Source organism: Terrapene carolina, unplaced genomic scaffold (genome assembly GCF_002925995.2).
Source record: "Terrapene carolina triunguis isolate 2854851 unplaced genomic scaffold, T_m_triunguis-2.0 Scaffold198, whole genome shotgun sequence".
Classification (NCBI taxonomy): domain Eukaryota; kingdom Metazoa; phylum Chordata; order Testudines; family Emydidae; genus Terrapene; species Terrapene triunguis.
The window spans coordinates 1,593,302-1,617,380 of record NW_020664549.1 but is presented as its reverse complement, the minus strand read 5'-3'; the positions used below and the strand labels follow the sequence as shown (position 1 = coordinate 1,617,380).

Below are 24,079 nucleotides of genomic sequence, written 5' to 3'. Positions count from 1 at the left end.
CACCCTCTACTCTCAGCTACTTCTGGCAGAGCTGGTAGGAGGGGGAGCAGCTGCTACACAGTAGCTCTCAGAAAAGGAATGGAGAGTAGCAGAGGTGCCACAGACTGAGAGCCTCCACCTCACCCTTTGACTGTAAACAGCAGGTTTATGCTAATCCTCCCCAGGAACTCTAGGCTGGAGCTGCATGCTCGATAAAATCTGGGTGGAGGAGGCTCGCTCTCATAGAAAGATGACAAAATCCTTCTATTGTTCTGAGGACAATTCCCGTCTCAGTTCAGGTTAGACAGAGCGCTCCCTGTGGCATGCATAATCCCCTCACTGCTGCTGTGGTCTCAGCGCACTATTCTCCCCCCTCCTATTAGGGCTGGTAATTAGACTGATTGTCATCCCCCTACCCAAGAGGATACCAGCCACTTCTCACTAACTGCATGTCTCATAGGCTCTTTGCTGTTATACGTTTTAGTAGCCCAAAGGCATTGAGTGACTGGGTGGTCTGTGCTGCATTCTTCCGCTTGTACGTGAATAGACAGAGCCACTTAGGCTAGAGAAAGTTCTTCGGCACATACAGGTGACACACCAGGAATGCCCTCCACCTAGGCAGCACTCTTTGCTTTCTCCACTCCAGCCGGCCTTTGCTTCCCAAAGAGCTTCATACGAAGCACATGCCTTCGGGGGGGTGGGGGGGTGGAGAATGATCTCATAGGAATTAAGCAATAGCTGAGATGTTCCAGTGCGGTGGGTGCAAGAGAGATGAAGGGTTTGTGGGGGACGTGCCAGGTTTGACCAATTCCAGTTGAGACTGGAAGATGTTGATGGGTGAAACTTGTTCCTTGCCCTGAAGGAGGATGGCAATGCTTGGAGTGGCCAGAACACAGGAAGCTCTGTGTGCAGGGGAAGACGGGAGGAAATTTGTCCGTGAATACAGAATGGGAACTCAGTCCTCACTGTTAAATGAACCTGTGCCACCTGCCTGGTGAACCAAAAGACTGATTCAACAGGTGGTGAGGCTGCTTCTTTGGGTGGTTATTATATATGTGTTAACTAGCATTAAGGCTCGACCTCCTTTCAGGGTCTGAAATGGGGGAATAATCCAAACACCGCTGGAAAGATGCAGCCTGTTAGGCTTGTGACTGTTCCTATTCTAGTGTTCTACTGCTCCCAACCACAGCTTTCTGCTAGAGCCAACCCTCTCTCGGCCACCCGACCCTCCATCCCAGCAGGTGCAGGCTGAGCCCAGCTGAGCTGCTGGGTTCTGAGCAGCAAGCAAGCAGTGGGGGTTATGCATTGTACAGACTAAGGCTCAAGGAGAGTTTCCAATACATGGATAAGTGAGGCAAGAGTCTTCTTCTGCCTCTCCCAGGCCAGCACATGCCCCACTACCCCAGCTGTCACCCTGGCCAATGTGACATTGCACCACGCTGTACTTTCATAGGAAGCAACAGAGGGACCAGCAGTGTGAAAGGAGACTCCATAGAGCCCAGGAATTGAGATGCCATCTCACAAGAGGTGGAAGGGCTTCCACTCCAGCGCCTCTGGCAGGCAACTCCAGTTGAAGCAGCACCAATGCCAGCTGGCAACGCCACACCAAGTGTCTTTTAAAAAACTTTCAATCTTCCCACGATCCGCGGGACAGCTCAGAGGAGATGGACAGACAGGCAGACGAGAGTTCGGGTCTACATTTTGCTTTTAATTTAATTTAATGAATTTCTCTGGACCACATTCTGGGAGTGGGGGGAGAAAAATGTACACATCTTGGGAAAGGTAGGGAGCCAGAGGAAAGACATGGCAAGATAGTGCAAGGGGCTTTACAATCTGAAGAGTTACAAGATCACACATTTACAGAATGCTTTTCTCCTTTGACAGATGCTTGAGAAGCTTTGCATTGGAGCCAGGTTAACCTAGTGCCATTTTAATTTACATAACAATTCAGTGTTAATGAGACAATAAATAAGTATTTTCCCCCTCCCCCAAGGGCCCCGGACAAGCAAAAATACACTTTTTTTAAAAAATTCAAACTTTTTTCCCCCCTCATTCATGTTGGCAGCAGGGACACATGCCCATTTGCTTTTAAGATCATGGTTTCTGGGGTGCTCAGATTCTAGGTCCACCTGGCTTTTTGCTGTCAGAGGCAGGCCTTGGCTGTAATTTTTAGAGGGGCTTCAAGGGAGTTTGGCACCTAACTCCCATTGAGTGGAGTAGCTCCTCTAGCCAGAGGCAGTGTCTGATCGCTAACCTTACAGTCTGTCAGAGGATGCTCTTCCAGCCCAGTGGATTTAAAGCAGCTGCAAGACAGGGTCCCACTGCAGAGAGCAGGGGTTTTATTACTTGAACTTGACTATGGCCCAAGCAAGATGCATCAGAATCCAAATAGCTGGAGGAGTTAAGGTTGGGGCTGTAGATCAGCCTGGAATACATGTTACACCCACGGTCACTGCTGTGTTAAACCACTTCTGCCTGAAGCATTGAGATGGGAAAATTGTAACTGTTCCAACATTAAAGTAAAGAGTGCATTATTCCAGTTCAGGCTTCCCAGAGTGGGTAAAGGGATGGATGTTGGACCCCATACATGCCAGTAAATCCTAAGTGCCTAGATTTCAGTTACTAACAAGCCAAACGCCATCTTTTCAGCCCAGTGGCTGTTCTTGTCTCATTGCCCTGCTAAATCGGATTCCTTTCCTGGCTGTATTTCTACCGCCCCATCCTAGCCTCTTGTGCAGCAGACAGCAGAGTGCAAAAGTTAAATAAAATCTGAAGCCATCCAGCTTTTTTATTCCTTAACTTGAGATGACCAAGTCTGTTTTGAGAGGTGAGGGAGTCCAGGAGAGAGCTGCAAAAGTGGTCTGCAGAATTCTGTTAGAGACACTCTAGTTAACCCTTTCCTATACCACTCCGCAGCAGGAGTTACTCCAGTTTCTTACGTGATCATGAGACCAGTCTTGCTACTTCTCCGGTATTTGGTTCATTGAGAGTTCCCTGCAGATCAAGGTGGGTACCCACTCTTGCATACATACCTCACCCCATTGCACTTGCCTTCACTCACTCTACATCCACCTCCTTCTCATGCAACGTATCTTGTTCCCTCTAAACATGCCTCTACTCTGTCGTACCCTTTGTAAGCCACTTGGGCACTGTTAAAACCTTCTTTCCTGCCCTTCCCCTCCACATGCACCCCATGCCAGAAGAGTACAAGGACGCAAATAAATACTTCCAATGTCACCGCTGCATTTCCAGCCCTGCAAGGGGACAGCCAGGCTGGGGAAGGCTCTCCCCATTCCCACCTCCAAGGCAGTGCAATTGTTCTGGCACTGCTGTCCCTCACAGCAGTCCCATCTGCAGAGGCGTCAGTGGCATGCGCAACAGCTTGCAGGCTGGGGCTCCTCAGCTGAGCTTCATGCTGATGGCCATGGCCTGCTTGTAGACATCGGTGACGTTCTCACAGTCTGCCAGAGAGAAGCAACTGTCCCTGAGGGGGCTTTGGCAATGCGTCACAGTCCAGCGCCGGAGCCTGCGCCCTGGCTCCTCCTCGGTCTCCTCCAGCCAGAGGAGGTCGTCCACAGAGATGCAGCTGCGCATGCCCCCGCCCCCATCCGGCATCCTCTCAGGCAGGTCGAGCTGGTCGAAGGACTCTGTGGAAAGGATGCTGTCCTCGCTCACAGCGCTGGATGGGTGGGCCCGGGAGGCCAGCGGGTGTTTGGGCAGGGCCACCTCGCGGAAGGAACCAAAGCCCTTGATGGGGTCGCTGTCCGATTCCGTGTTGCTGGAGGAATATTTCCCATTGTGCTTCAGGATGCCCTTCCTCCTGGCAGGAAGGCCCTCGGGGCTCTGGCCCGGGGAGAAACCGCTAACAAAGACACTGGCATCCAAGTCGGAGTCTAAAAGGTCCCTGGAGTCCGTGTGCTCTGGGGAGGAGTAATACCCAGATTCTCGCTTTTGGGGCTTCTTCAGTATTCCCTTCTTGGGCACCACCAGGGCAGCAGCACCAGCATCCGTGGTGCAGGCAAGCCCCCTGGAAGAGAGGCCACGAATCAGGTCCGTGGTTTGCGCCACACGGTCGTCACTTGTGTCGCCAGTGGTTGCCATGGGCAGAGGGGCAGGGGCTTGCGTTTTCTGCTCACAGGAGTTCCTTCTCTTCAAGATCCCCTTGGGCCTCTTCAGGATGGACTTGGAGGGGTTCTCCGTAGCCAGGGCCACCTCCTGCAGAGCCTGGGTGACGTCGTTCTCCTTCTTGGACTTCTTGAGCGAGCGCTGCCTCTCCAGGGTGACGCCGGGGATGTGCTGCTTGAAGAAGCAGCGCACCTTGGAGCTGTTCTCGAAGAGGGGCCGCGAGGAACGCCGCAGCCACTCCGCCACCGTGGCCAATGGGGACTCTGTCTCCCGCAGCAACTCCTGCTCCCCGATAGGCACCTTGTAGCCCCAGTTCACCCACCAGTGGCTGGCAATGTCCTCAATGGTGGCTCTGCGCTCCGGGTTCACCATTAGCATCCACCGGATCAGCCCACAGGCATCTAGGAGGCAGAACAAGATCCCGGTCAGAACCACAGGGTGGGACATGTCTGACTAAGACATGGGGGAGGGAATGAGAGGAGAGACCCCCCCCCCCCACCCAGAGGCTGTGTAATAGTAGAGTTCTGCTTACCGGATAGCTTAGTGGGCTCTCGGTATTCCCCACTAGTGATCTGCTGGACCAGGGTCTTGTAGTCTTGTCCGTCAAAAGGCATCGTCCCATGGACCAAGATATAGAGGAGCACCCCAAGGGACCAGCTGTCAACCTGGGAGACAGATGGATCTTTGAGACAGGGTGGAATCCCAGCCAGATGTGCTCTGCCCCACCCACCCCAGAGCTTCAGAGTTGGTGCTGACTGCCAGCATCTAAAGGTCCAAGACAGGGAGCCACTTTAGCAGGCCAGCTTGTGACCCCATTGCAGTCCGTGCTAGAGGAGCTGAACTAGACCGTGAGCGAGCCCACCAGTGACCTCACAGGCCGCATCCTATGTATGGTCTCTACTAATGCCCTGTCACTTCCTTTACTGCAGGCCTGGGTGGTGAGTAGTCCCTGGCCAGGGCCCCCTCCCCAGCCCCCCGAGCACGTGGTGCACTCCTGTGACCCTCCTAGCCCTCCCCGCGCGCACAGGGCAGGCAGTAGCGCTGGCAGCCCCAGTGCCTCAAGCCCCCCCTCTACAAGTGCTGGTCCCAAGCCCAAGTCCTGATCTCAAGCCAGCTGCAGCTGCCCTAGCCCCAGCCCGCTTCCCTGAAGAGGAGCGGACTGCCTGTGCTGGGGCCAAGGGGGAAGGGCAAGCAGGAGGGGGCCACGCTGAGCTGTTGGGGGAGGCATAGCCTCCCCCAGCCTATGATACGCAACATCCATGGCTGCAGGCTCTGCATGTGGCTACAGTGGCTCTCAGAGAGCTAACTACACGTGAACTCTTATCACTAGCTTTTGCACTGCTGAGTTTATGTATTTGCCTATCATAAAGGGTCTGATGGATCATACGGTCACTGATTGCCATTAATGAGGCCAGCAGATCTAGCAGTTAGTGAGCACTATCATGGGACAGATATTGGCACTCTGGCTCTTCTGGCTATTGGGTTCTTAGGGGAAGTGACATTCCTGACTCCAAGCAGAGGGGGCATGAGAAGGATCAGGTGTGTCCTGCACTAGCTAGTGGGACATTCCTCTGCCTCGATTACAGCAAGACACCTGCACTACTCCACCGGGGGCAGGGGTGAAAGCTTCCCTCCACTCCAGCACTTTCTAGGAGAGGGAAATGCAACTTACCTCTGGTCCTTTATAGGGCCTCCCATTCACAATTTCAGGGGATGCATAGAGAGGGCTGCCACAGTAGGTCTGCAGGAACTTGTCTTGCTGGTAGACATTAGATAGGCCAAAGTCTGCTATCTAGAGAGGGGGAGAGATTCACTCTTGTTATGGTTTGTGAAGCCAAGGTTAATGTTAGCAATTAGAGTGGGAGAAAGATGTAGGAGTCCAACAGTGTTATGAAACTAAAGAGAAGACCCTACAAACTGCTAAAAAAGGGTCAGAGTAACCTAGGTTGTATCCACTGCAGCTTCACCACTAGAATATTCTTCCCTCCGCCTTGGTCACCAAGTGAGACGCTGCATCAAGTTGATCTTCCACTTCAGAAGCTGGATCTGCTGCCCTGCCCTACCCTACCCAGCCTTCCCCAAAGCCATTCTTATGGGCAGGTCCTCCATCTACTCAGACCCTCCGCTGAGGAAAGGTTTCAATAGCACAGGGCAGCGTGAACCTGCTGTTAGTACAAGGCCAGGAGAGGTCGCTGGGGAGTGACAGCGGCCGCTCAGTTAGGCCCAGAGGGGAGGTGTCCTCGTACTTGTTGGAAGTAGTTCTTGGACTTCCCTGAAGACAAGTTTCATGTGGAAAAGCTTTTCTAGTCTGTACCTGAGGCTTTGGTATGTCTGACAGCTTCAAGAGGCAGTTCAGTGATTTTGCTCTCCCTGTTGGCATGCCCCATAGTAGCTAAATTGTACCATCAGCAAATGCCTATCATCTTTATCAACACTATGACCAATCAAGTGAACCAGAAGGTACAGAACATGCTTGCAGGTTTGCAATTGCAGAACGGCCTATTGTTAAGATAAACAGCCTACAGGGCTTTGTTTATTATTAACTGTACAAAGTCCCTGCTCTGTTTGTACCTGTCTCCCTTATTAGGAGAGAACACCGACTCCCTGGGTGGCTGTGCACCAGCCGTACTACAGAGCCAGAGGCCAGAAATAAAAAGCGTTGCTTAAAGACAGAAGCAGGTGAAGCACTTGGTAGTGGTCATCTGATAGGAAGGAGGAAGAGCCGAAGCTCAAGCCTAGCCCAGAAAGCTGGATTTTAAGCTTCTAACAAATAAATTTCAGAAGGAAGCAAATTTATCAGAAATTCCCTTCCTTTACTGGAAACTGGCCTTTCCTTGTTTACAAGCTATGAAGTGGTTTCTCTTTTGAGTGCCAAGCTGGCTAGGTGTGTTTGGACTCTTGTTTCAATATTGCTTGTTTACCAGCCATCAGATAAGGAATAATGATTTCAGTAGCTCAGAAAGTTTCTGGGAATCATCTGCCATTATCAAGCCCTGCTGCTGCCCAATGCGGATCTTAGTCTAACCCCGGTTAAAAGGTCAAACAGCAGTTGTACTGTCAGCACTGCCAGCCCTTTGAATGGCAAGGACATGACATGGGCACTCTGCTGCTATGGAGCAATCTAAGCCTTGGAGTACTTTGGCAGGATCAAAAGTTAAATCTCTTCTCCCTCCCCCTCATGGATTTGCTGGTAACCAATAATCCTCCATTCCTGACCAAACGGACCAGCCACACTCCACTTCAGAACATCCTCCTACACCGCATGGTCAGAGGAAGCAATGAGCAGTTTAGGGGATAGCTCCCAGGGCTGCAGAAGTAGGCGGCTATTGTGGTGAACCAACAGGTCTCAAATCTTATGAGTGCAGCGTTACCAAGAACCAGGCATGTGTGACTGATCCCCAAACCCATGGAAGGTTAGCATACTGATGACCAGAGGATGATTAAGAGAGCCATTCTGTCTTCCCAGTGTCTAAGTGGCCATGGTAACATGCAGTGCCCAATCCATTAAGGAATGAAGCCATGCTCTGTGCAAGAACCCTTGGTCTAGTTCATAAATTTGCTGCAATCCAGGAGAATTAGCAAGTTTTACACAGGCATTTTAAACAAAAATGCAGCTGGGCTTGGTCAGCCTCACTCACCTGAACATTGCCCTTTCCATCAAGCAGGATGTTTTCTAGCTTCAGGTCTCGATGAACAATTCCATTCTAGAGGGGGTGGAAGAGAAAGTGGAGTTGGTGTTTGGCTTGAGGAGGGGAGAGAGTTAATCACAGCAGGGAGGTTACTGCAGTTCACAGACAACCGGTCTTCGAGATATGCTGGCAGCAGGTGGACAGGTTGTGTTTATATCTGAGCTTGTGAAAAGCTCAAACAAGATACGAATTCCCAGTAATGGAGAGGAGATTAAGCGTTTGTGTCTGTGTATTCAACTGTAAGTGTAAGCTGCTTCCCACAATGGGGTGCCAAAAGGAAAGGGCCTTGACTTCACATCAGAGGTGCTTTTTTACATTAGGCTGTGAACTGTAATTCTTCCAGGTGGTGGGTGGCACCCCACCACCATTGGGCCAGGAACGAGTAGATACATGTGCTGGGCCTTTCAGCACTTCCATTTGCTTGGAAGTAACCCATCTAGACTAGCTGTACAGATATTTCCCATTGATTCCACCCATGCCCTGGTGCTTGGATATGCATCTGTATCGTTTACTAGCAACTGCCGGGGCTGTCAGAATTACTGAGCACCCACAACCCACATTGAAATAAATTGTTCCAGGACATCTCTGAAGAGGACCACGAACTGGGTGCAAAACTTGGAGAATCTTGGCAGCTACATATTGCAGCGGATAAGCTGCCCAGCTCAAGCGGCCCAATTGTCCAGTGACCTGTTCTTAAGCCAGTGTGAAATTTGTGCTGGGGACCAGTCCCTCTGGAACATGTTTGCCCACGGTTGTACATAAGCAAGAACCTGAAACTCCAGGTCTCCTGGGCATGAGGAGGTACAAGCATTGGGATGGTTCAGACAAGGTCTTTCACCAGGTGTCCCTGCATGCTATTTCCCCACATGGACTTGATGCAGAAGTCACACTATGAAAAGTGAAACCTGAACGGGGCTATTTTAGCTTTTACTTTAAGACTTGTGTGACAGCTCTGGGTGTTCCCCTTACCCTGGGGTTGGGCTGGAATGAATACACTGACTGACCTAGCTAGAAAGGCACGGCACTTTAGCATTAAGACATGCCAGAGCTAGGCACCCTGGTCTCCCCAAGGGAAGCTTGCAATTCCCTTCCAAACCCCAGAGATAGGCGCCAGCACAGGACTCACCCTGCATGCTCCCTGTCTGGAGGGTGCAGGGAGTCAAGGATTAGATGAACAGGTCTTTTTTGGGGTGGGTGGGGCGGGAAGAGATGCTGGGTTGGACCCAGCTAGAACACAAGGTGAAGTGCGGGACAGCGAGCTTGTCAACCAGCCAGGTGATATTCTTTAGCAAGTTGCACTCCTCCAGATAGGCGGTTTTATCTAGTTAAGAGTCTGACTAACGTACCCCTTCAGTCTATGCTGTTGTATCATCATATCGTCCTCAACCCCACCAGGCAGTGCCCGGGAGGTGCACAGGAGTAAGACTAACATTCATGGGTAAGAATCTGGTTGGAGACTATGGCTGTGGACAAGTATCACCTTTTGCACCAATTAGGTCATGGAGAGGCCCCATGCCCTCCTGCCGCCCAGACGTGGAGATGCTCACTTACCTTGTGACAGTAGTAGACTGCAGACACGACCTGCCTGAAGAAGTGTCGTGCCTCCTGCTCCGTCAGCCTCTGCCGCTCGTTGATGTAGTCATACAGATCTCCCTTGCTGGCATACTCCATCACAATGACGATCTTGCTATTATTTTCAAACACTAGATGGGACAAAAAGGGGGAAAGCTGGGTCAGGAGATGCCACAGAGCAGTCAAATATGTTCAGGAGTTAGGGTGCCTTCAAACATGGAGGCCTGTTGGCATCTGCTTTCAGCTGGCATCCTGGTCCGTGCCTGCTAGTCTGATTTAAAAAAAAAAAAAAAAAAGTTACCCACCCCATTTCTGCAGTCTCTGGTTTCAGCCAAAAAGGTAACATCTAGACTCCATTGCTTTAGCAGAAGTGCCCGTTCCATTGCTGGGGGGTACAACCAGACTGCCTCTCAGCAGATTGGGGCTGTAGACAATACACTAGGTAGCTGCTATATTGATCTACAACAAAGGATTCCAAGCTGACAAAGATGGCATGTGGTTCTTAATAGCCCTGACAAGGAAAACAACTGCAATGGTTCCAGTTTGGGTGTACACCAGTACACCCTCAGAATCCATTACACAAAGCCAGATTTAGCCAAGAAACGCATGCTTTTCCTCGGCTATTTTTAGAAGTGATATTTTTGGATTCTGATAATGGAGACCAGGATCAGAATGACTCAGTCAAAACAAACGTTCAGCGTAATGTACACCACCAGTCCTCTTGCTGTGTTTAGAGGAGAAACCTTGAGATACCCTTTCAGAAATGATGCGTGCAGTGTGATACAGACATTACCACGTAGCTTTATACCAGGCATGATAAAGCTATAAAAATTCCACAGAGTCAGCCGACAGAGATATTAAATACAAGTTTCAAAGAATCAAGGAAGTAAGGTGTTCAAATGATACTAGACCAGTCTGACTGGAGACTTGCTCTGGGTGGGTTTGACTGCAACTAGAATTTGAGAGCAAATTTTCACCCAAGTTCAGTGGTCGTTAAGAATGGTGCCTTCACAACACTGGAGACCAAAGCCCTCTGTCCGTAAGACAGCATGGGTAGCAGCACAAGCTTCCTAGTGGCGAGCTAGGACTTGGATAGGGAAAAGGAGAACTCTAGTAGTGAGGGTAGCTTGGTCTTCATACTAGACTAACTACTGCAGTGCTTTGCAATGCTGGCACTGGGCCATTGAGAACTGGAGTTGGTGGTACATTTCACGTAGATCACTAGACAGCTGTCAGGTAGCTGCTGGTCAGAAGTGGTAACTGGCTGAGTTGGAATTCAAATGCAGGACCTGGAGAGGAAAGGTTCCATATCCTCAGGGCTAGCCAGTCCATGCTTTTGCTGAGAGCGGCATTTCAGGTCTCTAGCTTTCTGACTACATGCGGTTGTGGGGCAGGCAGACTAAAAAGGCTTCTGAAGCGCTCCAGCCTTTATTCTCTGCATTGTTCAGAATGGAGGGGAGGGGAAGAGGCTATTTTTAGAGCAGATATTCCCCTCCTGCCACCCGATTGCCTCATTTTGTACACAAAACAAGGATGAAATCCAAGAGCTGATCAGCAGAAGCCTGAGAGCCTAACCGCACGCAGTTCTGGAGGCTGCTGAGTCACCCGCTCGTGCCCCAGGCATGAGCAATAAGCGAGTTGCTTCCGCCTGCTTGTTTTGCCATATTTTCCCATTTTTTAGATGGGAAATGGAGAGTCTTGGGTATCCCTAACAAGAATAATCCACAGGGAGAGCTGCTTGCTTAAATTTTAGGTTTGCCTAGTTCCCCTCCCCCACCCCACCCCAGAAGGAATTCTATAATCTAATGCCTGGTTACCAGTAACCTTTAAAGCACCTCCCAACTCCCCACCCCAGCTAGCTTTCACAGGCAATTTAAGTCTGCATCAGAGACAGCCAAGTTGCAGCATCCCTCAGTGTGATGTAACATGATGCAGTTTGCAACTGGATACAGGATTTTGCATCCATACAGCATTGGGCAGATGAATTCCAGGGGTAGCATTTAGGGCTGCAGCTGTGCTCATCCCAGAGTCTACCTCTCCCAAGTTTGCAGGTTGCTCAGAGCAGCTCAGTGACAGAAGCCAGTTTCATGGTGCAGCGGGGCATCATTGCATGTTAAGGCCCAGGGAAGATCTTTTCAATAAATATTGCACTTGGCAGGATGCAGACACAGCCAAAGTAAGTCTGACCACATGCCGTTAGCCAGCTCTGCAGATTCCCTAGGAACGTGTCAGCTGCACTAAGTGCAGCAAGAGGTGAAGGGCTAGTTGGCAGTGAGACACAAAGCATAAATTAGATGCTTAAAGGAAGGTTACTTCCTTGCACAGACCAGTTTAAGTTATGGATTGAGTGAAATCCTCACTTGTCCCCCCCAACTATCCACATTAGCCAAGCCTACCTTCATGGATACCAATGATGTGGGGGTGGTTGAGGGATGACATTATCTCAATCTCTCTCCGGATGTGGACAAGATCCTGCTCATCCTTAATTTTGTCTTTCCGGATTGACTTGATCGCAACCTGTAAATGAGAACAGAAATAAAGGAAGCATTAAAGCTGGAGCCTGCGGGGTTCCTGCAGAGTGTCTTGCACAGAAACGAGAGATAGGAGACTCGCCAGTTACTGGGTGCACGGGATTGGAGTAACCAGACTAGTACAATGGCAGATGAAACCTCAGCTTGTGTACCTATGTGCATGGGGGTAGCCTCTAGAGACAGGAGTTGGAAGCTTCTTGTTCTAGGCAGTGTACATAGAACAGGAGAGCCCCGCCCTGAAAAGCTTGCTGTCTAAATAGACAAAGGAAGTGGTGTCCCCATTTTAGAGATGGGGAATGGAAGCAGAGATTTTGGGTGACTTGCCCAGGGTCACACAAGGAGTCTGTGGCAGAGCAGGGAATTGAACCCAGGAGTCCTCGCCCAGTGCTTTAACGGGACCATCCTTCACACTGTGACTCAGCCTTACTGAGGAGAGAGGTCAATGGTTTAGGCTCTATCTTGGTGAGTTCTTTTGTTGGGTGCTTGTTACAAATGGTCACCTCCCTTTGAACCCCATGCCTCAACACTCTACGCGAGTGATCTGGGTTAGCGCTCCCCTTCATTCAATCCAGATTTCTAGTTCACTGCAGAATGATTTGGGGGAAAGGCCCTTGTCTCCCTGGAAAGCTGTTCCTTTCTCTACTTCCCACTAGCCACAAAGCCAAGAGTGCTGCGATGTCTGCCACCCCTACCAGAAACCACGAACTCCGCTTTCCTGCAAGGTAGCAAGGGGCCAATCTGTTAGTTACATTACATGAACAGTGTCTGACCCCAGAGCTGCCCGGTACATTACAGCCAGCGAATGGAATGTGACCTGTACACATGACTTGGAAGATAAACAACATCTTGGTTTGGTGCAGATGGAAAACAGGTTTCTTTGTTTCTCCAGAAATGTTTGTTTCAGAGGAACAGATTACTTGGATTTGATGAGAGAAAGTTTGGCACTCAAGGAGTCATCAGCAAGTTCCTGCTAATGTTCCCCACATGACAGAGGCACAAGCAGTAAACACAGGACTTCCCTGAAACGGGACCTGTTGGCTGGCATGCTGAAAATACAGACTGCCAGCAGCAGCCAGAGTTTGCTCAGATTTCTTCATTATGAATGCTCCTCTACAAGGAAAGAGAAAGAGGGGAGGAGAAAGAAAAGTAAGTGCTGAAGAATGGATGCCTCCTAATCCTCTTTCAAAGGGGCTGGAGAGAAACAATATACTCCTTGGGTTGAATTTACAACTGAATCCAGCAGAACCTCTTTTCTTCTATCAGACAAGAATGCGGAACAGCGTTAACCCTGTAAAAGGATCCTAGATGATACAAAGTGCCAGGTCTCCCAGCAACAAGGAAAGGGGGGGCAGCTTTGCCTTGCACCCCAGGGTCAGTGCAGGGCTAGAGTGCTCTTTAAGGAAGGGAATCTTCCTACAGGTGATCTGCTGGCATTATTGAACGACAGATGCTCGCCCGAATGCCTCCCTGGCATTCTTCCTCCGCCCCAGCCTGCCAGAGTAGTGCCCCACTGCCTAGACTCTTCCCAAGTCAGGTTTGACCTGGCTCCTTCCCTTGAACATGCTGCTGATTGGGAGGTTACAGTAACTAGGCGCATGCATTCCAGCTAGCTGCTCCTCACGCATACTGGGGTCACAAGAGATGTACCACACACTTTGCATCATTGCTATTCCTGTTATGTCACCATCTCTTTCCCCTGCAAAGCGTGACCTGGTGCTGTCAGAGTGACATCTCCCAAGATTGGCTTAGCTCAGCTGTCAGTTTGTCACATCACTAATAATGAATCAGTGACCGCTAGAGCAGCAAGCTTTAGATTGCCACATCAGTCCCTTTCTGCAAGGCATCATTCGGACAGATGTACAGGAAAGGTCGGATTCTCCCACACTCTGAAGCACCTCCCTGCTCTACACTGGGTCCCACTTACCTAGTCAAGCACTGAAACATGGGGTCAGCAGCAGGACAGAGATTGACACTTGATTTCCACATGCAAGAGAACGTTATGTGCTGGCCCAATTACAGGGTTTAAACCCAAGCGTTACTAAGAGCCATAACAAAATCCAGCCTGGGAGGGTGTGAAAACCCAAGTCCAAGACTTGTTATCCAACAATACAGAAGGCATGTACTCAAGAGTGACATGAGCATTGGACACTCATTCAGTGGCCTCTCTGCTACGTTCATGGGTTAAAGATTAACCCTTTCTGTCTCAACACTCCATTATCTGGGTGTGCATAACTGCTTGAAAGCCTTTATGTAACAAGCTAGCCTGCCTGCCCCCCCAGCTCCCAAAGTCCCTACTATGAGTCACTTGCTGGCCATTCACCTCCCAGAGCCATGTGGCTGGAATGCCTGGCATCTGGCCTGGCTTGATAATCTTTGGGACACAGAGCCACCTGCTGCATCAGCAGCTTTTGTGCCTGCTGACAGATGAATGGCTCCAGCCAAACCTCTGAAAACGGAGGAATCTTAAGGCTTCTGATGCAGTTGGGCATACACACTTGTGTATGTCCCATCCCTATTAAGGAAGCCAATATTCCTACAGCATCAAGTGGCATTAGCCCATCAAGCTTACAGTAAACAGCTAGCAGCAATTGTCTCTTTCCCACCCTGACCCCCATCCCCATGCTGCTCATCTCCCAACTTTGTACGAGTCTGGTTTGGATAGGCTAGTGCTATGGCATCCAGCTAAGCACTTTAAGAGTTCTTCCCAGCAAGGAGAAGCCACGGTCCGTGCTCGAGTCTCGTGCATGTAGTTGCCTATTATTGTACAAGACCATTTGTCTAATGCTGGAGCTCGACAACTGGCTTTCAAGACTAGCTTAGTGCTGGCTTGAAGCCATGCTATTCAGCTTCTCTTATTCCTGCCCCATCACAGGTACAGCATGGACCACACCAGTGCCAACTCCCAGCTCTGAGCTGAAGCAGCCTCTATTGGCAGTCAAGTAGTTCACGCGCCATAGCCTGCTCATGCCCCACTCTGGTGGGGCTGTTAAGGAGGTAGACGCACACCTGTGCCACTGGAGGCTGGCCATGAACACTAGACAGCCAGCTCTGTCCGCCTCAAGCTTCAGGCCACCTAAATAACAGAGCATGCATGTCTAGAACATCCTGTGGGGCACATGAGAGCCTCCAAGACTGTTGTGCACTTCACATTACCAGGCGCTCTGCTGGTCATCACCACTTGGTGATTTGAAAGCAAGTTCTGAATCAGGAGGGTTTAATTATGCTTCGGGGAGGGGGGGGGGGGATGGCAGAAAGAGCAAAGAGTATTTCAAGGAGGTGACAAAGGGTATATTACTAAGCCACAAGCCCATCAGGTGCTTTTAAAGCTGTTCCAGGTTGTAAGCACAATATATTCCTGGTGAATTATGGATTCCATCCCATTATGGAGAAGTCCAGTGTTGTTTTGTTACTAAAGATCAAAAGAGAGGTTTTTGCTATTTTTAAACTGTTCCAGGTGCCCCTTTCCCTGCCACATAGCACCGATCCAGGAGTATCGGTCAGACATTGCAGGCAAGTACCGTAGAAACTCAAGCCTCTTGTTTGGCTTGGCTGAAACCCAAGCACTAAAAGCTTCTCTCCCCCAGCCTGTGGGCAGGTGCTGCCGAGCAAACAGGTGCAGAAGGCAGGCTCACTTACTCAGCCCCTGAGCTGCATTTCCATTGGGAGTTTCAGATCAAAACAAGGGCAAGAGCCAACCACACTCTCAGCATCCCAGTTACTTCGGAAGGGAAACTTCCAAGTGGTCAGGAAGGACATTCATAGCGGAAAAAAAACCTAACTTCTTACATCTTAACAGCAGGGCATGAGAACCCTGCAGCTGAAGAAATGTTTATAGCAGAAAATTAACGTTTCACACAAAAACGTCACCATTTCCATGCAATCGGCAAACTTCAACTGAAATCCACACATCGGCTCCATGATTAAACAAGACTGCAAGTTCTGCTTTGATTGGTCTGAGTCTAAGTAGGACGACTAGAGATAAGAGAAGGAACAGGCTAGTGTGTGTGTGTGTGTGTGTGTGTGTGTGTGTGTGTGTAGCCAGAGGCGAGAGAGAGAACTGAAATACCATGGGCACTGTGACTCTTGCTAATAGGGTTAGCATCGCTCACGGTCCTTGAAAAGACTAACCAAATGAAGTTATTTGCTCTTGTACCTTATTTAGGAAGCGGAAGCCACTAAAAATGAACAAATATCAACCCACTTTACTGACAAGTGGGGTTAGGAAGAGAACACAAGAGGGCTTTGTGATGCAGGCACTTGCTTCTAGGTGAATAGTGCCACATATGAACTAGCTAAGTCACCTACACCTAGGGATGGTTTGGTGGCCTGCATATGCTATTTCTATTACGGTAGCATTAGGAGGCCATTATCATGCTAGGCACTGTACAAACATGAACTCCTGTCCCAAACAGCTTAATTCCAAGTATTAGATTAGACAAGCCCAATGACACCTGCTTTTGGGTACTCTCAGAGAAGTCCAGTAGTAAGTGAGCTACTGAGGTTGAGCCAACCCTTCTTCTCCAGCTCCCAACTAAAGGGATCCTTCCAGGTCAAGATGTGGGAGACTGCACGGTCACAGTCCTGGTTATGCAGCAGATTAGGAGACTCCAGAGCCATCAGATAGGCCATTTCTTTTGCCAGCATTACACCTTCTTAAGTCAGCCAAGAACTACTTCATGTTACATAAGGAAAGGAAAACCGTACATTTAGAATTCTAGCAAGTCAGAGCACAATTGTTTCTCTTTACATGCCATTCTGGCACATTAGTAATTGAATCTCACACCCACCCACGCCTTCTCCTCAGGACTTGAACACGGATGCTTTACCAGGCCGGTTGAGTTATTGAAGTTACTGTCTTGATGTTTACCCACATAAGAGGAGATCATGTGGGTTTGTGTGTATGAATCTGTCTTCCATGGATCGATCACCTCTCGTACCTTAGTGACTCAAAGCAGGGAGCAAGTGTCTAAGTTTGCCTTTTAGACTTTTGCAGAGGCTCCTTGGGTGTTAGGTCCACTCAGTATTTGTAGCTGATCCATTTTGTGTTAGTATTTCCCTCCCCAAAAAACCTCTCAAGATAGAACGTTGGCCTCCAACCACAGGGAAATTTACAACGCAGTCTCCCATTTTAGACAGACAAATCGCAATATTGGTCTGTATTGCTTCACCACCAAAAAGTCCAATGTGTGTGTGTTTTCACACACAGTTCTTGGAGAGGCCTGCAACTTAAAAACCTGTAGTTGGTTTAAGAGCGGCAGAAACACCATCAAGTTGAAGCAGACACTCTTGGAATCAGGGTTGAGGAGACAATTTAGAGGTGTAGAGTTGCTTGCATGCTGCACCACTTAGACTTTTTAATGTTTCATAGTCAACCAAAACTCGGGGGGGGGGGGAGAGAGAAGAGAGACTCGAGTGTTCTCTACTACTCGATATGTACAAACCCCTTTTCAGGAGCAAATCTGACTTTGATTGTCAAGTGTGCAACAGGAAGCTGTGATCTCCTCTACACCCCCCACCCCACCCCCAAGAGCCACTCAATAGTGCTCCAAGATGTAGTAACATAATGCAACTGCTGGACCAAGTTCTCTGAACTACAGATCTTGCTAGACCTACACACATTACACCTCTCAGAAAGGTTTTATAGAGGGATGCATGCCCTCATGCAAGTCATCTGTTGGCAGCCAAACCATTTAGATGCCTGTGATGAGCACCAAGCAGTTTTACTGCATGCAGTATCTAAAGCTTTAGTGTAAAGCCAGAATCGGTCCCTTTCGCCTCCTGCAGAGTTCCAGTTACTTCAGTCAAGTTACTCCTGCTTTATACCAGGGTAGGCAAGATCAGAATCAGACAGGCCCTTATGAGAGAGGAGAGAGCTTGGAATCCCTGTTGATTTGACAATAGGCTCCCCTAAACCCTAGCCAAAGAGAGGTGCCTTTTTGCATTTCAAATTAGCACAGGCCATGAAGGCAGACCAGTGGCAGGCAATTCATGTCAGATCAATTACAACAACTACAGTAAATACGGCAGCAGAGTACTGGCTGGCTTGTCCTTCCCTTTCAAGAGGAAATAAATTCCCTGGCAGAAGCTGTGGCGGTTCTTTATTGCACAACACAGCCTCTCACTTCACAAACAACAACAAGGTGCTGTTAATTTTATAATCCCATCACACCGAGAGGGCCCCGTCACAGGAACATTTAAAGGGATTTTCTGTGACCATCTCATCTACTCCACCTATAGAGCCACTAGCAAAACATCTTGACGTTTGCACCAGTCCAAGTCAAGATTGCACCATGAAGCAGAGCCTAATCATTTTACTCTCTCCCATCAACGAGAGTTACTCACCCTGGGCAAGTAGATTTTGCAAGGCTGCTCTACCGGGTCTTGTCTAGACAAGTGGCAGAGCCAGCAACCTCTTTAATTTGTTCCAAATAAGATTAACTTTGCACTTCTTTTTTGCCTTACTTGTATTACCACCACCAACTCCACCTCCATGATCTAAGGTTTCATTACAGCAACGCTTCCCCTTCACCACCATCCCTTGAATTACATATTGGTAAACAGTCACGTACTATGCACCTAGCAACTGGTTATTCCCCCCCCACCACTAGTGTAGCCTTGAACCCGAAGGCCTGCAGGCAGCTTGGCTCAGCCCACGCCTCGCTCTGCCCTGCGCACACTGCGCGCAGCTCAGCATTGCGCACCAACGCGCAAACGGGACAAGACCAAAATCGGGGGCTTACCGCAGCCGCACGCGCAAGGGGAGCGGGAGCGACACTGCAGCTGCATCCGGGAGCAAGCCGCGCGCTCAAGGCAGGCGGCGCCCGTGCCCCGTGTAAACGCATCAAGCGTGAGGAGAGCGTTAAACCAAACAGGCGCAAAGCACCAGTGCGAGGAGCCCCGGAACGCTGGAGGGAAAGACCGCTCTGCGCGCAAGGCTGGAGACCCCAGGGATGGCACCGTCCCTTTGGAGCCGCCCTGGGGGTCGCCCCTGCGGCCAGAAGCAGGAAAGCGGGGCTGAGCGGCACACGGGTGAAGCAGAGATGCCCCCGGCGGGGCAGGGCGCAGCGCCCGGCTCCACTTACCAGCTTGCCAGAGCGCTCCCTCGCCTTCTTCACCTTGCCGTAGGTGCCTTTGCCCAGCGTCTCCAGGAACTCGTAGCGGTGCCGGAGGTTGTGCTTGTGGTGGTGCCGCTTCACCGCCTGCTTCTTCATCAGCGGCTTGGGGGACTGGGTCCGCCCCTCGGCCAGCGATGGGGCCAGCAGCGCTTCGGCCGGGGCGAGAGCCATGGCAGGGGCAGGGCGCACGGGAGCGCAGCGCTCTCCAGCCCAGGTGAACGGGGCAAGGCAGCGATTCTCTGCCGGCCGCGGCGCCACGGGGCCAATAAATGCTACAAACCTGCCCGGTCCGGGCCCGCCCCCCGCCTCCTAGTGGCCGCCCCGGGGCACGTGACCGGCTCCCAAGGGCTCCCTGCTAAAGGTGTCAATTGTGAGCGAGGGAGAGGGACAGAGATGGGGCGAGGGGCTGGCAGAAGGAGACAAGCACTGGAGCAGACAGTGGTGCGGGAACTAGGGGGGCAGCCCCTGGCTTGCTGTAGTAATAACAGGAGTACATATGCATCCGAAGAAGTGGGTTGTAGCCCACCAAAGCTTATGCTCTAATAAATTTGTTAGTCTCTAAGGTGCCACAAGTACTCCTGTTCTTTTTGCGGATACAGACTAACACGGCTGCTACTCTGAAACCTGTAGTAATAACATACACCACATACAGGGGTTCTCTGGTTTTCCGTCATCACTATAAACAAAAAGAACAGGAGTACTTGTGGCACCTTAGAGATTAAGTACTCCTGTTCTTTTTGCGGATACAGACTAACACGGCTGCTACTCTGAAACCTGCTACTATAAACATTATTCCAGCACCCCTGGGAGGAGAGGCAGAAAGACAGACAGGTACTGGAGGAGAGACAGACACAGAAATATAGACAAGCAGATGGAGAGAGAGAGACGTGCAGAAAGGTACTGGAGGAGAGAGAGACATGGAGAGGCAGACATACCGGAGGAGACTCAGAGAAACAAATGGATGGACAGGAGGAGAGACTGTCAAGAGGCACTCATGGCTTGTCTATAGGCAGAGTTGTGCTGGTTTAAATCAAGGTGTGATGTTCAGGGGGTGCAAACGGCTGTGTGGACATGCTTATTTCAGTTTGTAACAGGCTTGTATCGATTTTAAGTCTATTAGGAACCACGTTTAAGGTAAACTGAAGTGAACCCCTCTAAAACCAAAAGCAGCTCATCCACACAGGGGTTGCACCAATTTAACTGTAAACTAGTTTAACTAAACAGGTGCAAGTTTGTGTGTAGACAAGGCCACAGAAGTACAGACACAGAGAGAGGGAGAGAGTTACACACAAATATCCCAAAAGACACAGGCACAATAGGACACACAGCAATATGGAGACATGTGCACGCAACCATAGACACAGATGTACCCAGAGAGGCACAGAGAAACAGTCGCATGCACAGTGGATCTGGGTTTCTCTCTTTAAAAAGGAGCCAGAACAAATAGTTACTGAAGAAAAGTACCTCCTACGTGAGCACTCTATGTGCATTGATGTAATAATTGTATTTATGGTGTGAAACGTTGCTTTGCTTTAATAGAATCATAGGCTCTGTGGATTGAATAAATGCTGCTTATGTATGCTTACTGTGGAGGTGGGTGGGGAAAGACGTGCTGCACATTTACATCAAACTCTCATTTGCAAAATTGTTACACGCCGTTCTATTTCATTCTGCCCTACAGTGCCCTTCGCTGCACTCTGTTTGCCCCATGGTAATTCTTTGCTTTCAAATATCAAAAGAATGTCCGTATTTCAAAAGCAGACAAAACAAAGGCTTTCGCCTGGCTTTGGCATGTGTGTGGACATCATCGTATTGATTGGGGGGGAGAGGGGGGAGAGATAACTACAGCATTACTCATCCATACAATCAGACCTGGATTTCCCCAGAACTTCAAAAGGCTAAGGGCAGCATGACAAGATGAAACAGAACAGGGTCTCATGTGAATTCACACAAGAAAAGATGAAACCTGGAGCTAAAGCTTGTTGCAGTAGGGGAGGTTTTTTCACTAGGAGGGTGGTGAAGCACTGGAATGGGTTACCTAGTGAGGTGGTGGAATCTCCTTCCTTAGAGGTTTTTAAGGTCAGACTTGACAAAGCCCTGGCTGGGATGATTTAGTTGGGGATTGGTCCTGCTTTGAGCAGTGGGTTGGACTAGATGACCTCCTGAGGTCCCTTCCAACCCTGAGATTCTATGATTCAAAGACTGTTCACTTCAATGGATCAGGCCCGTATAGAATCACAAGACTGTGTAGTAACTCAGGCCCAGATCCTCAAAGGTATTGAGGTGCCTGGGAGTGACGCACCTAAATAGCTTTGCAGATCTGTACTTCAGGTATGTTTCTTAGTTTTTTTCTTTAGTTTTGGGGGGAGGGATAGCTCAGTGGTTTGAGCATTAGCCTCCTAAATCCAGGATTGTGAGTTCAGTCCTTGAGGGGGCCCATTTAGGGATCTGGGGCAAAAAATCTGTCTGGGGATTGGTCCTGCTTTGAGCAGGGGGTTGGACTAGATGACCTCCTGAGGTCCCTTCCAACCCTGATATTCTATGATTCTTGTTGCAAAGTGCTTGGATATTCTTGGAAGAAGGGCTCTGTATTAGTGCATCATACGATTGAGATTATTTTTGATTGGACTCCCACTGACTTCCATGAGCTTTGGATTAGGTGCCTAGATGCTAGCACTTAGATACTTCAGTGATAGGCTTTCTAGAAATAGATGAGTGATAGAGGGCCTGGCCCTGTTAAATGGCAAACACCCTCATTTTCTATTGGTATTAGGGTGAGTAGAACCCTCAATTCTTCAGCAGACATTAAGGGACTCTTGGAAGATCATGCCCGCAAAAACAATGACAAGTCTGACCCTGCATTCCTTGTACACTCAAAAACCTCCCCCGCCGTTAATGGGAGTTTGAGATTTATAAAGAATGCAGGGGTGGACCTGTAACGTGAAATTGAAATTACCCCACTGGCAAAATCATCTACCTGTCTATCATTCCGATTTTATGTTACAACAATCAGGGCTACACCCAGGAGTTCAGCTACTCCTTTTGAGAGGTTTCTTTTGTGCCAATAAGTTACTTTACTGCAGCAGCATTGCTATAACCAATTATTTACTGTACAGTAACGACCCCTGCATTTCAGTCTTAAACCAGCCAGCAGGTCCCATAGGCAAGATAAATAAGGTGTAGATGAGATTAAATAAACAGCTGTAATTTCGGTGTCAAAATAAACATAGAAGATCCTGCTAAACGCAACTCTGAGATACTGCTGAATTGTTGAAAGGGGAGAAAACAGACCCCTCCTTGCAGTAAAAATAAGCAAAGCAATTTCATTTTCTTGAGCTCAAATCCACTATGTTTTAGACCATTCTGGGCCTGATTCTTCTTTTACCATAGGTGCTGGAAATAGGGGTGCTGGAGCTGCAGCAGCATCCCCTGACTTGAAGTGGTTTCCATTATAAACAGGGCTTACAGTTTGGTTCAATGGGTCTCAGCATCTTCCCCCCCCCCCCCCCAACAATTGTTTCAGCACCCATCTTTCACGGGTGTAAATCCGGTGCCACCAGTGGGATTACACCTGATTTAGACCCCAATCCAGGAAAGCACATAAGCACATGTTTAATTTTAAATATGTGCTTAAGTCTCCCATTGATTTATAGAGATGCTTTCCTGCATTAGGGGTCTTTGACTGGGGTGAGAGCTGAATTATTTTCTGTAGTTTTGTGTTGTAACTGGTGTAACAGAGTTGCATTAGGGTATGATCTGGTACTCATCTGGCTCAAGATGCCGGATTTCTTTATGGAAATAGCAAAGTAAACAGAACCCAACGCAGTGTAAGGATCCTCCATTGTAATCATTAGGACCACTGTCGCTTTAAAATTTCCCCACTGTTGCAACATCCTAGTGTACATAGGCGTCCCATGGCTGTAGCTGTTTTTAACACTGTGGCCTGAATTCTCTGCAGGCATAACGCCATTAAAGTCAACGGGGAAGCTGGCATGGAATTTGGCTCTGTGTCAATTAAACCTGCTCAGAGCTAGTCTAATCAGGGATGCAACCCCATGCTCTGACTGCCAGAGCTGGGACTGGACAACAGGGGATGGATTACTCCATAATTGCCCTGTTCTGTTCATTCCCTCTGAATCATGTGGCAGCGGCTGCTGTCAGAAGACAGGATACTAGGCTAGATGGACCATTGGTCTGACCCAGTATGGCCGTTCTTACCTTCTTATGCTCTAATCAGCATGATTATTTTGGGATGACAGGATCCTTAGGGACACTAGGGCTCCTGATGTTGCTAACATCGGTGTGACATTTTTAGACAATGGCCCCGCTTTGGTAAAAGACCACCGGTGTGACCTTTTCTGCCACCGAGGTCAATGGCAACAAGTTGGGTCCTATTTCTAGATTCATACAAGAATGAACTTCCCATATCAGACATGTTCATAGAAGCACGATCTCCATCTTGCAAAAAGGCAGAGTTCTGCTAGGTATTTAAATGCCAAGGAGGGTCATTTAGCTTATAATTGCCTCTAATTAGCACTCCTGCCAACTGGCAACATTCTTTACCTGCAGCTGAGCGGTACTCAGACAGGTGTGAAATTCATTCTTGCCTTTGAAAACACCAAAGAAACCAATACTGCTCTGATCCTTTCAACTGGCCACATTGATCAACATAAAAGAGGGGCAAACACATTAGCACCAATAGGAAAAGGCTTGGGAAAGTAATTTATGACCTATCAAGCCTAATGATCAGTACAATGGCCACCGAATTCCACTGTAGCTGTCCATGAGATACTCCGATTAATCCGCTTGGCCCCATTCTGTTCATCCACTCACCTGGAGCTAGACATTTTTTTTGATGGACAAGTATTTTTAATTTTTTTTCAATGCCATCCTGATAAGGGCTGGACAAATAGATTTTGTGCCCTGGCTAGTCACTTTTCATAATGCTTTTGCAAGATTGGCTTGGCTTAATATAGAACATCAATTTGACATTGATGTACGTACAAACTGAGCTTCTGCCAAGCTTATTCATAAGTAGTAGTATGGAGTAAGTTACTACGCCTTGTAA

At 49.1% G+C, this 24,079-nt stretch overlaps 1 protein-coding gene across 1 annotated transcript; it reads right to left on the bottom strand.

Annotated features, from left to right (window-relative positions):
- Window positions 1–2,968: 2,968 nt before the first annotated feature.
- On the bottom strand, window positions 2,969–19,239 carry LOC112118434 (NUAK family SNF1-like kinase 2). Its single transcript, XM_024216740.2, has 7 exons — window positions 18,979–19,239; window positions 11,762–11,882; window positions 9,345–9,496; window positions 7,743–7,808; window positions 5,777–5,896; window positions 4,637–4,769; window positions 2,969–4,505 (listed from the first exon to the last, which is right to left on the bottom strand). The coding sequence occupies exons 1-7, from the start codon at window positions 19,180–19,182 to the stop codon at window positions 3,379–3,381; spliced, it is 1,923 nt and encodes a 640-aa protein (XP_024072508.1). The 5' UTR covers window positions 19,183–19,239; the 3' UTR covers window positions 2,969–3,378.
- Between the last annotated feature and the right edge of the window lie 4,840 nt (window positions 19,240–24,079).

Coding starts and splice junctions, on each gene's coding strand:
- LOC112118434 (XM_024216740.2), bottom strand. CDS start 19,182: ATGGCTCTCGCCCCGGCCGAAGCGCTGCTGGCCCCATCGCTGGCCGAG. Junction 7,809..9,344: donor CAGTCTACTACTGTCACAAG/GTAAGTGAGCAT, acceptor CACCCCCTCTAG/AATGGAATTGTTCATCGAGA. Junction 4,770..5,776: donor GGCCCTATAAAGGACCAGAG/GTAAGTTGCATT, acceptor TCTGTCTCCCAG/GTTGACAGCTGGTCCCTTGG.